We start from the raw sequence: 15,183 nt of genomic DNA, 5'->3' as shown, positions 1-15,183 counted from the left end.
TACTTAGCCACACCGGGAGATAGGGAGGCAGAGGGTACCCTCTCAGAGAGCACTGGCAGCTGCTTCGGGTCATGCACACGGAGCTTTCGGCTGCACCTGGCTCATGGGAAGGCCCCAGCCATGATCCCAGGTGACACTGATTATCAGCATCCTCATGCCCTGCCTGCATTCTGGTCACCCCAGGGGCACCAGGCCCCCACGGAGAGCTAAGCCAAATGCAGGGGCTGTCCTGGCCTCTGGAGGGGAGGCGGGGACGACTGAAGCCCGGAGAACACTGCCCAGCCTGCTCCCAAGGGTGACCACCTTGACTGTTTCCTCAAGACCCAGGGAGGAGCATCCCTTTGGGAGGCAGGTCGTGGTGGGACAATGGCGGGCTTGAGAGCAGATGTTTCTGGAACCCCAGCTGCCCGCCCACTCGCTGAGTGACCTCAGACAAGCCTCTGGTCCTCCAGGAGCCTCGGCCTCCTCTCTGGATTGTCACTGCCTGGGGATTAAGTGAGGGAACAGGAGCAGGACAGCAGGCACAGTGCGATCAGCAGGAGGTCGTCTGAGGCGTTTGTTGAAGGCTTGGAAGAGCTGGCGGCACCTTGGGACCGGGAGGCAGGGCAGGCTTCTGCGCCACCATCCCCAAATCAGACTCTGTTCAGGTCTAGGAGGTAAAGGGAATGCTGAACCATGGGGGTGCTGGGGATGGAGGGGCTGCCCAGGCAGGCGCTGGCAGCTGTGGCTACCCTCAGCCTCACTGGGGACTGTCCCAAGCACAAGAACCAGCTCAGAGGTGAGAGGGAGCCATTGTTCTCCAGGCTCTGCAGCGTTGGAGAATGTGTGTGTCACGAGGCCTACCCCGTGCCAAGGCCTCTCGGCGGCGCAGCCTGGGACAGAGAGGGGACGCTGAGCACCAGCTATGTCCCCTGCTGGCCCCGAAAGGCAATGAGTGGGCCTGAGAGAAGGACAGGCAGGGTCAGAGCAGAGTCCGTGAATGACCCCGCAGGGCTTGGCCTGCATCCTGGAGTCAGCGGTTGACTGGGGAATCAGCTCTTTCCCCTGAAACATGCCATGAGGTCACCCTTATCCTGGAAGCCCCAGCTTTCCACCCCACAGTGGAGGACAGCTGCCCGAGGATCTCCACACAGGTCCTGCCTGTAAGGGGTCCCCAGTCTAGATGGAAGCATGATTGGGAAAATCAAGCCCCTCACTTCTCTGGCCAGAAACTCCCAGTGGGCACAGCAGCCCCCGGGTAGAGCCAGGCAGAAGGAAGGAGCCTGATTAGAAAGGGCAGGGGCTGTCACGAGGTGGCTTCAATCCGCAGAAATGAACTGTCTCTCAGTCCTGGAGGCCAGAAGTCTGACATTGTCAGCATCACCAGGGCTGGTTTCTTCTGAGGGCTGTGAGGAAGGGTCTGCTCCAGGTGTCCCTCCTCGGTTTGTGTTGTAGATGGCCTTCTCCTTCCTGCGTCTCTTCACACTGTCTTCTCTACGTGAGGCTGTGTCCAAACTCCCCCCAACCCTTTTTATTTTTTTTGAGACGGAGTCTCTCTGTCACCCAGGCTGGAGTGCAGTGGTGTGATCCTGGCTCACTACAACCTCTGCCTCTCAGGTTCAAGCGATTCTCCTGCCTCAGCCTCCCGAGTAGCTGGGATTACAGGCGCCCACCACCAGGCCCAGCTAATTTTTGTATTTTTAGTAGAGACGGGGTTTCACCATGTTGGCCAGGCTGGTCTCGAACTCCTGATCTCAGGTGATCCACCCGCCTCTGCCTCCCAAAGTGCTGGGATTACAGGCGTGAGCCACCGCACCCAGCCTAAATTCCTCCTTTTTATAAGGTCACCAGTCATATAGGATTGGAAGCCCCCATTCCACCAGGACCTCATCTTAACAAATGACATCTGTGGACAGGGCATGGGGGCTCACGCCTATAATCGAGACCAATCTGGCCAATGTGGTGAAACATCGTTTCTACCAAAAACATAAAAATTAGCCGAGCGTGGTGGTGGACACCTGTAATCCCAGCTACTCAGGAGGCTGAGGCAGGAGAATCAATTGAACCTGGGAGGCAGAGGTTGCAGTGAGCCGAGATCTCACCATTGCACTCCAGCCTGGGCTACAAGAGCAAAACTCCATCTCAAACAAACAACAACAACAAAAAATGACGTCTGCAGTGACTCTTTTTCCAGATAAGGTCCCCTTCAGACCTTACTGGTACTAGGGGTTAGAACTGCCTCTTATCTTTCCAGGGGACACCCGTCAGCCCACGACACTGAGTGTGCCGTGACCCTCTCCCTGGCTCTGTTTACCCCAGGGTACTGGTCATTTTGAATGCGCTGCCTGCTTTATTATTTTTTTTCACTGACACACCACAGCTCCTCAAGGGGAGGCTTTAGTCTGTTGTGTCTACTACTGTTCTCCAGGCGCCTTACAAGTGCCTTGTCCTTGTACGTAGTTGGCACTCACTACCTATTTGTCAGATGAATGGGTGAATGGAAGGAGGAGAGGGCTGAGTGGGAAACACTACGGGTCTTCTTTCCCACCAAAACTGTCAACCAAAAGCAAACCTTAATCTCCAGAGATGCCCAGAAATGGGTGCCACCCTCCCAGACCCCAAAGTTGCAGAGAAGGGGCCCCTCTAGGATTCCAGTCTCACTCCCACGTCTTGTCTGTGCGGAAGACAGAGAGTGTTGGTGATTGACAGTGGATTGAAAGATGTCACGATTCCAACTGCAGCTGTTCTTCCAGACGTGGTGTCCTTATTGGAGCCAATCAACAGTTATGATTCAGCTATTGATCAGGCAGCCACACCCACCTCAATCCCAATAAACAGAGAACATCAGAAGCAGGGTGTCGTTATTTGGAGAAATTGGCAGTATACCTCCCCACTCAGGCCTCAGGGTCCTGCAAACTCGAATTCGCTCTGCCACAATTTCGTCCACACCGACTTTTTTTTTTTTTTTTTTTTTTTTTTGAGACAGAGTTTCACTCTTGTCGCCAGGCTGGAGTGCAGTGGCGCCATCTCGGCTCACTGCAATCTCTGCCTCCAGGGTTCAAGCAATTCTCCTGCCTCAGCCTTCGGAGTAGTTGGGATTACAGGTGCATGCTACCACGCCCAGCTAATTTTTTTTTGTATTTTTAGTAGAGATGGGGCTTTACCATGTTGCCCAGGCTGATCTCCAACCCGCCTCAGCCTCCCAAAGTGCTGGGATCACAGGTGCCTGCCACCACGCCCAGCTAATTTTTGTATTTTTAGTAGAGACGAGGTTTCACCATGTTGGTCAGGCTGGTCTCAAACTCCTGACCTCATGATCCGCCCGCCTTGGCCTCCCCCAGTGCTGGGATCACAGGCATCAGCCACCGCGCCCGGCCTCATCCACACAGATTTTGATTGTCTCTTAGGATATCACATCATATGAATGATGCCACGTTCACAGGCCCCGGAGCTGAGGACCTAGATACTCTAGAGGCTAAATCATACACGTGTGACCGGGCGCGGTGGCTCACGCCTGTAATCCCAGTACTTTGGGAGGCTGACGTGGGCAGATCATGAGGTCAGGAGTTCGAGACCAGCCTGACCAACATGGTGAAACCCTGTCTCTACTAAAAATACAAAAATTAGCCAGGCGTGGTGGCGCACGCCTGTAATCCCAGCTATGTGGGAGGCTGAGGCAGGAGGATCCCTGGAGCCCAGGAGGCAGAGGCTGCAGTAAGCCGAGATTGTGCCACTGTACTCCAGCCTGGCAACAGAGCAAGACTCTGTCTAAAAAGAAAAAAAGAAAAAGAGAAAAAATATACATGTGCTTGCCAAGAGATATATCCCATGAACATTTAGGGACTTGGCAACATTTTGGGGATCTAATGATCTGAGAACATTCTTCTCAAAGTAAAGGATGGGCTGTTTCACCTCCAGCACCATGATACACTGATGGATGCGTCAATTAGACATTGTCTTTTCCTTCAAGTAGCAGAAATTTGGAAGAACGATGATTTAACCCATATTTCTTTCAAATAACATAAGCACCTTGGTAAGAGAATCAGGACTGTCATAGAGGGTTCTGAGTTTCAGCATGAACCCAGGTTCTTTCTGCCTTTCTGCTCTCCATCATCACTTCCTCATGCTCCAAGGTGGCTGCAAGAGCTCCAGCCATCATTTTTTTTTTCTATTCTGGTCAGGAAGCAGGAGACTGGGTCAGGGTTGGGGTAGATAGGAAGGACAAAAAGGATTTCCTGGAAGCTATGCAATAACTTCACCTTACATCTCGTTGCCCACCTCGCCTACCTGGGAAGCTGGATAAAATAGTTTTTCCTGTGGTCATATTGCTCAGCATTCAATGCCTAAGTAAAAAGAGGAGGAGGAAGGAGGAGGAAGAGGGGGAGAAGCAAAGAGAAGAAAAAGGAAACGGAAGTAGACGTGGGGCAGCTAACCTACCCTCTCTGACCAGTACTTACTGAATGTGCTGTTCTTAACTAATTAGCAAGAGACCCAAGAGTGCACAAAAGCTTTAAATGTGCCCCAGATTGAAAACAATGTTTAGCTGGGGCTGCAGTACAAGCAGTTCTGTCAGTTGCCACTTTTTTTTTTGTCTCATTCTTGTTGCCCACACTAGAGTGCAAAGTCATGGTCTTGGCTCACTGCAACCTCAACCTCCCAGGTTCAAGCGATTCTCCTGCCTCAGCCTCCCAAGTAGGTGGGATTACAGGTGCCTGCCACCATGCCCCGCTAATTTTTGTGTTTTTACTAGAGATGGGGTTTCACCATGTTGGCCAGGCTGGTCACAAACTCCTGAGCTCAGGTAGTCCACCCACCTCGGCCTCCCAAAGTGCTGGGATTACAGGCGTGAGCCACCGCACCCAGCCTTTTTCTTTTCTTTTCTTTTTTTGAGATGGAGCCTTCCTCTGTCACCCAGGCTGGAGTGCAGTGGTGTGATCTCAGCTCACTGCAGCCTCCTCCTCCTGGGTTCAAACGATTTTCCTGCCTCAGCCTCCTGAGTAGCTGGGATTACAGGTGCCCACCACCACGCCCGGCTAATTTTTGTATTTTGAGTAGACCATGTTGGCCAGGCTGGTCACTAACTCCTGACCTCAAGGGATCCACCCACCTCGGCCTCCTAATGTGCTGGGATGACAGACATGAGCCACCGCACCTGGTCACTTGTTACTTCTGACTCAACAGATCCAGTGGCACCCCATGTGCTGCTACATGGAGATGGTGGCAAGCTCTACTAGGAGGGTGAGCTAGGAGGGCCCCAGGGCTTTGGAGCAAAGCCCTATCCTCTTAAGAAATAAACATGATTCTTAGAGATGCACGTTCCGGCTTGCCACTGGGCTCCAGATCAGACAATATGTAACACATGAGATAGCACACATGTGATCTGGGCGGGACACACGAAGACATGCATGGGGTGCACTGGGCAGGGGTCCTCAGGGGAGGAGGGCCGGGCCAAGGCAGGAGAGCTGCCCAAGCCAGGGGCCACACGCCCAGCATGCCCACCCACTCCCCCATGGCTCCTCACCTCCGCCTGCACCAGGGGCCTAATGAAGGATTTCTTAAGACAAGTTTGCTAATATCATTCCCATTCCACTAAAAAGGAAGCTGAGGCACAGGGACATTAAACAACCTGTCCAAGTCAGGCAGGCTGTCACCAGGATTGCTGGCACCCAATGGGGCAGGAAGGAATGTGGATGGAACCTGGGGGGGGCTGCCTGAAGCATCCCTTAGGACAATCACTTTCAGGGGAGCCATTACTGGAAGAGGCCAGCACCTAGGAGCAGGCAGGGCCACCAAGGGTTCCTCGTCCTCAGGAACGATGGGTTGGGTCACTCTGCGAGGTAAAGAGATGCAGCCAGCCGAGCGAGCGGTTTGTTAAAGCAAAGTGAGCATGAAGCAGGGAGAAGGAAGTCATCAACCTTGGCCACACGAGTAAGGTAACCTGTCCTCTCTGACCAGGGCTTACGGAATGTGCTGCTCTTAAGTAATTAGCAAGAGACCCAAGAGTGCGCAAAAGCTTTAAATGTGCCCCAGATTGAGAACAAGGCTTAGCTGGGGCTGCAGTACAAGCAGTTCTGTCACTTGTCACTTTTTTTTTTTTTTTTGAGACGGAGTCTGGCTCTTGTTGCCCAGGCTAGAGTGCAGTGGCATGGTCTCCGCTCACTGCAACCTCTGACTCAACAGTCAGACCTGGGTGACATGTGTCTGTCTTTTCTTCCTTCCCGAGATGCTGTGTGTTAAATGCGTGTTCCTCCTCTTTCCTTTGTCTTTCCTATTTTATCTCCGGTGTTTTTTGCTGGTTAAGTTTGCAATGTTCACCCATGAGCTTTACAACCAGGAAAGCGACGCAGCAAGAGTGGACGCCTCCCAGCCTCTTGGCGGTTGCTGATAAGCTGCGGGCTGGGCCCTGGAGGGAGTGGGGGTTCACCTCTACAAGGCTCAGCTGCACTATGAGGGCAGTAAGGTGAGGTGTGGGCAGAACGGTGTTTGTACAAAGCAGCGAAATAGAAGGACTGTTGTGGGCCGTTTCGTTCTTCACCGTCTAAGCACCTTAACTTCCTGGAGAAACCCCCTCTTTAGGAGGCCGGGTCCGCCTTGCATTGGAGAAGCTGCCAGCGGCGGTGCAGGCAGACGCCCTCAGCTTCCCTGTCAGCAGCACCTGCCCAACTTGGAACGGAAAGCGGCATGCACGGCCCATGCGAGCAGCAGCAGCAGCAGCAGCAGCGCTTGGCCGGCGGAGGCGGCATCTCCAGCACCAGCACTCAGGGATGCGGGACGCTGGCGCCCTGTGGTTGCAGCAGTGACGCCTTTACTGTCCCAGTTCTGTGCTCACACATCAGGCAGGAAGAGGCTTGGCTGTGACCAGCAGAAATTCCAGTGCCGGGTCTGCATTTCCCGCACATCAAGAGCTCCGGAGAAGGGCAGCCCATGGCTGGTGCAGCCGCTTTTTGGAGTCATCTACGTCCCAAGCTCTTCCGGTCTTCTCGGTCCTTGTTTTCTGTCAATGCCTCCCACCAAGGCAGTCCCAATACCTGGTTCCCGCCCTCCAGGTATTCTGCCCGTGCAGAAACAGAAGTCAAACAGCCTCCCTGCGGAGGCGTCATTCTCTCATTCGGGTGGGAAGCCTCCCTGGCCGACTTCTGTTCTGACTCCATTGACCATAACCACGTCACGCAGCCTCCTGCTGCTGCGGGGAGGTGGGGCGGGGGGGTCTGGGGTTGAAAGGTTTCGCCTGCTGGTCTCAACTGTGGGGCAAAGCCAGAGAGAAGGGACTAAGAACGGAGGCCACTGCGACTGGAGGCGTTCCCAGATGCACGGTCTTAGAAGTTCTCGAGCTTTCTGGGCAATGCCGTGAGCTACCCAGGATCTGTTATGAATTCCCTTTCACCTTAAGCCTTTCTCTTGATGGTAACTGAGAGTCCTGCCTGATACCTAAGCATTCTCGAGCCTGGAGAGAGGCCAGGTGGCAGGAGGGGACCTGGGGAGAGCGGGGAGGGGCCGCTTCCCCCTGGCTGAATACAGGGCAGCAGGCGGGGCTGACCCTGGAGGGGCGAGGTCAGCTGTCCTGATGCGGTCACTTGTCTGACAAGCATGGTGGAGTGACACAGCCACTGGGCTTCAGACAAGTGACCGCATCAGGCCAGCTGACCTCGCCCCCTCCAGAGTCAGCCCCGCCGGCCGCCCTGTATTCAGCCGGGGGAAGCAGTCCCTCCCCGCTCTCCCCCAGGTTCCGCGTTCTCCCTGTCCTGATTCTGTGCTCCTCCGAGCATCTTCCCCGGGGGAAGCATGGGGAATTCCTGTCACTGAGTAACTGCTGTGGGCCGGGCCCAGGACAGAGTGGCTAGGAGCTCAGATGCCCAGGGGACATGGGGACACCCAGGGGCTCAAGGGGAGAGTCTGGGATGGGGGAGAGACAGCCAAGAGCGAGGCGATACACAGCCCACCAAGCGGGGACAGCGCAGGGAGCGAGGAGAGGGCCAAAGGTGGGAGAGGACAGCCGGGGGCGCAGGGGGACTGCCGGGGAGGGAGGGGGCAGCCAGGGTATGAGGGACAGTCCTGGAGCAAGGGGAGCGCCCAAGGCGGAAGGTAACCGTCCAGGGCGTGGGGGACAGCGCGGAGAGAGCCCAAGGGGGAAATTACAGCCGGGGTGTGGGGAGACAGTTCAGGTGCGCGGGGACAGCCCGTGGAGCCAGGAACACCCGGCGGCCAGGAAGCGCAGGGTGCGAGGCCGGGACTACGCGTCCCAGCAGGCGGCGCGCGGGCGCATCACTTCCGGCGGCAGCGGGCGGTGCGTGTGGGAGCGAGCGGGCGGGCGAGTGTTTACTTCCGGACGCCGGGGCTGAGGCCGATCGCGTCGGGCAGCGGGCGCGGCGGCCCCGCGCAGCCATGGACTGGCTCATGGGGTGAGTCTGCGGCCGGGCCGGGCTCGGGCGGGCGCCAGGCGGGGCGGTCGGGGCGCGAGTGAGTTGCGGCGCTCAGTGCGGGCACCGTCGCTCAAGGGCATCGGGCCCGGGCGGAGCGGGCGGAGCAGACGCGCCTGTCCTGGGCGGGCCGGGCCGGGGCGGGCGTCTCGGGGGCAGCCCGGTTCTGGTCCCGTCAGAGGCCTGGCCCGGCCGCCCCGCGCGCCCGGCTGTCGGTGGGCCGGGGCCTCGCAGCTTTCCCTGCCCGCTCCGCTCCCTGCGCGGGGCTCGCTTCTGGACTAAGTAACTTGAACACCGGTAGAGGCAAGTTCCTTAAGAAAAAGGAAAAAGAAGTGAAAGACCCCAGTTTCCTGAGATACTCGCGGGGCTGTGGCCAAGGACGGGAGCAGGACTGGGTGTTGCGGGCTGCGGACCCACGGAGGGTCCCGGCGAGGTGCAGATCTTGCTGCGGTCCGCAGGCGGCCGGGGCAGGAGGGTGGAGTAGGAAGGAAGCCGGAGAAACTGCTCGCTCTTAGCTGGGGAGCCGCGGCCGCCTTCCCCTCCCATCCGCTTCTGTGTTTAGCTTGCTGGAAACCGGAGAAGCGGTATAGCAGCTAAAGCGTCGCCGCTTTGCCCGCAGCAGTTATTCTGGCTATAGTGATTTAAAAAAAAAAACACACTTTTTTCCTTTGGAAGAACAATAAGGACAGGCATTTTCACCCGACAGCGTGGTCCTTGCGCATCTCTGCCTGTCCATGTAGCTACCCCTATAGCGCCTGCCCAGAGTCCGCTTACTCATTCCAGGGGCCTGGGGTGGGAGTGGGGAGCCGTTGCTCTTGGTTTTGGCCGGTGGAAGGACTTGTGTAGACACCGAAGTTCAGAAAGTGGAGTGAAAGGCTTGATGGACATTTTGTTTCAGTGTCTCTCAGGCCCTTGGGAGTCGAAGGGCGGCGTGGGGGCGCGGGGTCGGGGGGGTGTTGTCAGGATAACCAAGGAGAGGAATTAGAACCGTTCTTGGCATCGCATTGCATGGACTTCAGTGACGGGGAGACCAGGGAAAACAAGCAGAATGGGATGAATCAAGAGACGGCAGAAGTGCCCAGTGCAGCGGGGATCGGCCTGGAGTCAGAGTGCAGGGGTCAGGGCAGCTGTGCAGATGGCTCGGGGGACCAGCCATGGGGTGGGAGGGCTCATGTCTTTTTTTTTTTTTTTGAGACAGAGTCTCACTGTGTCGTCCAGGCTGGAGTGCAGTGGCGTGATCTCGGCTCACTGCAACCTCTGCCTCCTGGGTTCAAGCAGTTACCTGCCTCAGCCTCCTGAGTAGCTGGGATTACAGGCTTCCGCCACCATGCCCGCCTAATTTTTGTATTTTTAGTGGAGATGGGGTTTCAAGGCCAGGTTGGTCTTGAACTCCTGACCTCGTGATCCACCCGCCTCAGCCTCCCAAAGTGCTGGGATTACAGGTGTGAGCCACTGCGCCCGGCCGGCTCATGGCTTCTTGAAGAGGCAACACTGCTGTTCCAGCCCTGCCGCTTATTAGCTGTGTGAGTGGTCACTTCATCTCTTTCTTTAAATCACTTGCTTTAAAAAAATCACCCCTAAGGCGGAAACTGTACGACTTGCAGTGCATGGTTGTGGAGGGAAAGACCAAGGTAAAGGCTTAGCCCAGTGCTTGGCGTGTGGTAAATGTTGGCTACTGTTAGTGTGGAGAGGTGTTTCATGCAAGGCCTCTGAAACCCACGGACACTGAGAGTTGAGGCCGCACAGCTGTGTTTGCTTTATTCCGAATCATAGGCGCTTGCTTGCTTTCTGCATTTACTGGGAGGGACTGCATTGGAAGCACCCAGGCCTTGGAGTGGGAAGTAGACTCTTGAGCCGGTGAGTTGAACCCACAGGGATTCGTGTCAGCGGGACCAGCACAGTCAGCCGGGTTCCCAAGGAGGCAGCTGAGTGCGTTTTGTGAATGTGTGATTATTACCTGTGTACATTCATAAGTAGCAGGTACTTTGTGCCTGGAAGCTGACCAGCAGTTGGTCTTTTTAAACTCACTTAGGTCTATGCTTTGTGGATTTTGCTGTCATCATTGTCAATATTCAGAAATTAACTAATACTAGCTTCCGGGGGACTGATTCTTGTTTTTGTTTTGTTTTGTTTTGTTTTGTTTTGTTTTGAGATGGAGTCTCGCTCTGTTGCCCAGGCCAGAGTGCAGCGGCATGTTCTCGGCTCATCACAACCTCCGCCTTCTGGGTTCAAGTGATTGTCCTGCCTCAGTCTCTCAAGTAGCTGGTATTACAGGCACGTGCCACCAGCCCAGCTAATTTTTGTGTTTTTAGTAGAGACGGGGTTTCACTATGTTGGCCAGGCTGGTCTCAAACTCCTGACCTCAAGCGATACACCTGCCTTGGCCTCTTAAAGTGCAGGGGTTATGGGCATGAGCCACCACGCCCAGCCTGGGGGACAGATTCTTGTGACCCTTGTTAAGACTTTGGTAACCAAGTAATCCTCCAGGGAAGGATGGTGGTGCACTCATCTCATGGGCCCCAGGCTGGGTCTGGGTGCCAGGGGAAGGCTGGCGAGGACCTTGGAGCTGCTGCCTCAGAGGGCCCTGGCCAGGGAAGGGGTGTTTGCCGCTGCCTGGCTGTAAAAGTGGGCAGTTCCAAGAGGGCAGTGAGATTTTCAAGTGGGATTAGGATGGAGTGCAGTTATCTTTGCATACGTGGTTTCAAATCTATTGGACGTTGTGAATCATGAATTCTTTAACAATTCCTTAAATATATGCTTCCCCCCGCCCCCCCTTTTTTTTTTTTTTTGAGACGGAGTCTTGCTCAGCCGCCCAGGCTGGAGTGCAGTAGCGCGATCTTGGCTGGCTCACTGCAACACTGTTTCCCGGGTTCAAGTGATTCTCCCCTCTCAGCCTCCTGAGTCGCTGGGATTACAGGCGCCTGCCACCACACCCGGCTAATTTTTTTGTGTTTCAGTAGAGATGGGGTTTCACCATGTTGGCCAGGCTGGTCTTAAACTCCTGACCTCAGGTGATCCGCCTACCTTGGCCTCCCAAAGTGCTAGGATTACAGGCGTGAGCCACCGCGCCTGGCTGTGCTTCCTGTTTTAAGAGGTACATTTCAGTGGTCAAGTACTGCTTTTCCTCCAGAGCCTGTTTTAAGCTGGTATACAAGGATGCAGAGCAGAGAGGGCCCAGGGACTACTCTGTCTCTCCTTCCCTCTGCTCATTTCACATGTTTATTGAGCATCTACTATAAAAATAAGTTGTAAAAGCTGAAGAGTGAGCGAGCCGCAGAGACCCACAGGTCTCTCTCATTCTGGTCCACTGCTCACTTAATCAGGCTCTACCACTGGAGAGGGGTCAGCGGTGAGTGAAGAAGCTTGCTCCTATCTGAGCAGCTTTTGTGTGGTCATTGCCAGCGCTTTCATTGGCCATTAATCCTTCAACTAGGTGTCAGTCTGGGATTGGGGAAATGTGTTATTTTTGACTATTTCTTGATATTTTTAATTAATTCAAAGCACTCACTGTCAGCCAAGTAGTTAGTTTGGAATACAGGTCTCTTATGTTTTAAAAGTTTTTTTTTAAAGAAAGGATTTCTTTGAATTAGTTCATCTCAGATGACAAAGTATGGACTTGACAGTAGCAGCAAACAGTGCCTTTGCCTGCCGTGTTCTCTTCTGATCACCAGAAGAGTGTTCTGTGGATGTGCAAGTGAAAAGCCACGTCTTCCTTGTCAGTGGGAGAAGAGCTAAGAGCCTGGCCTGCTGAGCATTCTAGCAGCCTTATCATCAGCACTCCCAGCCACTCCTGAGGAAGGGGGGCCCTGCAGGGAAACCTGTTCGGGAAACCGGAACAGAGCCCAGCACGTCAGGACTGGTGATGATGAGCGTGGCTGGGGCTTTTCTGGAGAAGGTTTGCAGGCATGGCTCTCCACCATCTCTTTCTCGTAGGTTTCCTTTGCTTGGCATTGCTTTGAGTTTGCTGGTGAAGTAGCTGTAAAGGTAAACTTTTTTTTCTCTCTTTCTTCCTTTTACAAAGAGTAACTCGTAACTTGAAAACGGTTTCCACTTTTTGTATACAAGCTCTGTTCCATTCTGGGCAGCCAGTGACAGGATGTCATCCCTCGCCACTGAGTTGTAGGCAGGTGGAGAGGAGAAGCTTGAGCTGCGGTGGTTTCCCTGGAGGCTAGGGAAGGGAGGAACTCTACCACACAGTGTTTGGAGTTTAGGAGAAACTTTTGTCTTGTCTTTAACTGACAACAGGCATTTGTGAAGAGGTGTGTGTGCAGTCAGTGTTACCCAACGGAACGCACAGCCCAGGAGCAGCTAAGCATCCGGGAATACAGGAGAGGAAACACACTTCCTCCCCTCCCGACTGATGGGAATGTAGCCGCCCTCCTGCTGGCCCTGCACAGGGCCCAGTGTGGTGGAGTTTGCGGGGAAAGGCCCCTCTCCTCCAGGCAGCTTCTCCGGCTGGCCACAGCCAGGGCAAGGGGGCACGTATCTCAGGCACCCTTCCTTGGGGCTCTCCTGGCTCCTTCTGAGGCCGCACGGTGCCTTGACACCAGTGCCCTGGTTACTCTCCAAGCAGCAGGTGAACTGTGGGTTAGCGGGCTCGGGCTGTGGCACCACAGTGCTGGTGATTGAATACAGACTGCAGGTGAGTGGGGAGGGCCTCTCTGGGGCCGCTGGCCTGTGCTTACTGACTCAGCTCTGATTGAAGACAGGCTGCAGGTGAGTGGGGAGGGCCTCTTTGGGGCTGTTAGCTTGTGCTTACTAACTTGGCTCTCCCAGCTGCCTTCAGGGGTCCTCCTCTCTGACCGAGATAAAATCTCGTGAGTGTGTGTCTCTGCAGGAATGTGAATGGAGTGATGACGACCTTGTTTTTCTTCTTTCTTTTCTTTGCCGCATGGGAGGATGTTACTGGTGGTTGACAGTTGATTCTGATTATGAGGACACCCAGGCTGAACTTGCTTGAATCTCTAGAGTTCTTTTAACAGCCTCATTGAGGTATAATTTACATACCATAAAGTTAACTTAAGTTTGCAATTAAATAATTTTTGGTAAAATTACAGGGCTGAGTAACCATCACCACAGTTTAATTTGAGAACTTTGCTATCATGCCCCAGAGAAGCCTCACGTCCACTGGCACTGCTCCCCATCCCCACCTCTAGCCCCGAGGCGGCCACCAGTCTCCCGCCATCTGTGTGGATGAGCTGAATCATGCAAATGGAATCCCAGTACACGGGCTGTGTGCCTGGCCCACGCGGCGCAGTGTTGCGAACGTCCATCCATGGCGTTGCGTGTGTCTGCAGCTCCGTCCTCTTCATCACCAAGTGCAGTTCAGTCCTGGGGAGATGTGCATCTGCCACTCTCCTTCCACCACTGATCCGCGGTTTGTGACTGTGACTTTTAGGACAGTGAGCTGGGCCTGTTCCTCAGCCGGGGGCCCCAGATTCTTGAGTTCATGGGCTGCCGTGTACCAGGCTCTGTGCTGGGGCGGAGGTCCAGAGATGGAGACACAGCCATTTCCGCTTTTCTAGAGCTGTCAGGCTGGTAGAGAAGGGCCCCAGGCAGCAGGAGAATTGAGGAGTGGGTGAGTGCGGCCAAAAGCAGGGGGCTCGGTTAGAGCAGGTATGAAGGGCTTTTCCAAGAGGGAAGGAGGAAGGAGGTGGCCCAGGAAGAGGCAGCAACACATGCGGAGGTGTGAGCAGAGAAGCCGGCTGGCCCAGGTCCGCTGTATCTCCAGCAGGCAGCCCTGGAAGGTCTGGTTTCAGGAATAGCCTCTTTCCATCAGGGCTCCACCAGGGCGCTCTTAGGCCTGGGTTTCAGAGGTGTTTGCCTAGGGTGGTGTTGCATTCAGAGTCCTCTTCTTTAAAAAAAAGTTTTCCATCACCCCTCCCGTTTCCAAATTAACCTTAAAAAGAGCAGTGGTCGGCCAGGCGCGGTGGCTCACGCCTATAGTCTCAGCAGTTTGGGAGGCCGAGGCGGGCGGATCACGAGGTCAGGAGGTTGAGACCATCCTGGCTAACACGGTGAAACCCCATCTCTACTAAAAATACAAAAAATTAGCCGGTCATGGTGGCGCGTGCCTGTAATCCCAGCTGCTTGGAAGGCTGAGGCAGGAAAGTCACTTGAACCCGGGACGTGGAGGTTGCAGTAAGTGGAGATGGCGCCACTGCACTCCAGTCTGGGTGACAGAGTGAGGCTCCATCTCAAAAAAAAAAAAAAAAAAGCAGTGGTCGTGGATACATGGAGCCCTTTTTAGAATGAGCCTCCCTGTAAACCCCTAGCGACACCCCTCCCGTTTCTCCTGCTCGGACTGTCTACTAGGAACCCTTGCACAAGTGTCCTTGAAGCTGGGGGTGAGCCCACCAGGGGAGCTGCAGACGGCCTCCCCTGGTCGGGGGCTGGTAGACGGCAGGGCTGTGTTTCTCATCATGAGTGTATCTGAGACAGCGCAGCCCCCACCTTTGCTTTAGTGTTGCCACCACCAAGTGCCACCCTTGTGTCCTGGCTCATGAGGGCCTCTTCCCAGCCCTGGGAAAGCCAGCCACCCTAGGGGTCTGCCTGCCAAGTGCTGCTGTCAGATCGAGCAGGGGCTTGGTGTACCACCAGACCCCCTCTCCAGAGGAAGCTGTGGTCTCTGCTGCGGTCATCCGATACGGGAGGAGGGGTGTTGAGGCCACTGTGAGGGAGGACCCCTGTGCCATGCCCCTGTCACCCCAGTGTTTCTCCTTTGTCCACACAGCGGTCTGGGTTAGAAACATCAGGGCCCACTGCAACTTTTGTTAGGGCCACTGAG

General features: G+C 55.0%; 1 protein-coding gene across 1 annotated transcript in view; it reads left to right on the top strand.

Annotated features, from left to right (window-relative positions):
* The first annotated feature begins 8,214 nt into the window (after positions 1 to 8,214).
* The window catches only part of MOB2 (MOB kinase activator 2), a 70,319-nt gene continuing 63,350 nt past the window's right edge, over positions 8,215 to 15,183 (top strand). Inside the window, exon 1 of the mRNA XM_055356639.2 lies at positions 8,215 to 8,378. Coding sequence (XP_055212614.1) covers positions 8,362 to 8,378 — 17 coding nt within the window. The 5' untranslated portion in view covers positions 8,215 to 8,361. The remainder of the gene's footprint in view (positions 8,379 to 15,183) is intronic.

This window comes from Gorilla gorilla, chromosome 9 (assembly GCF_029281585.2).
Source record: "Gorilla gorilla gorilla isolate KB3781 chromosome 9, NHGRI_mGorGor1-v2.1_pri, whole genome shotgun sequence".
Classification (NCBI taxonomy): Eukaryota; Metazoa; Chordata; class Mammalia; order Primates; family Hominidae; genus Gorilla; species Gorilla gorilla.
The sequence above is the reverse complement of the archived record's forward strand: the minus strand, read 5'-3'. Positions and strand labels throughout refer to the sequence as shown.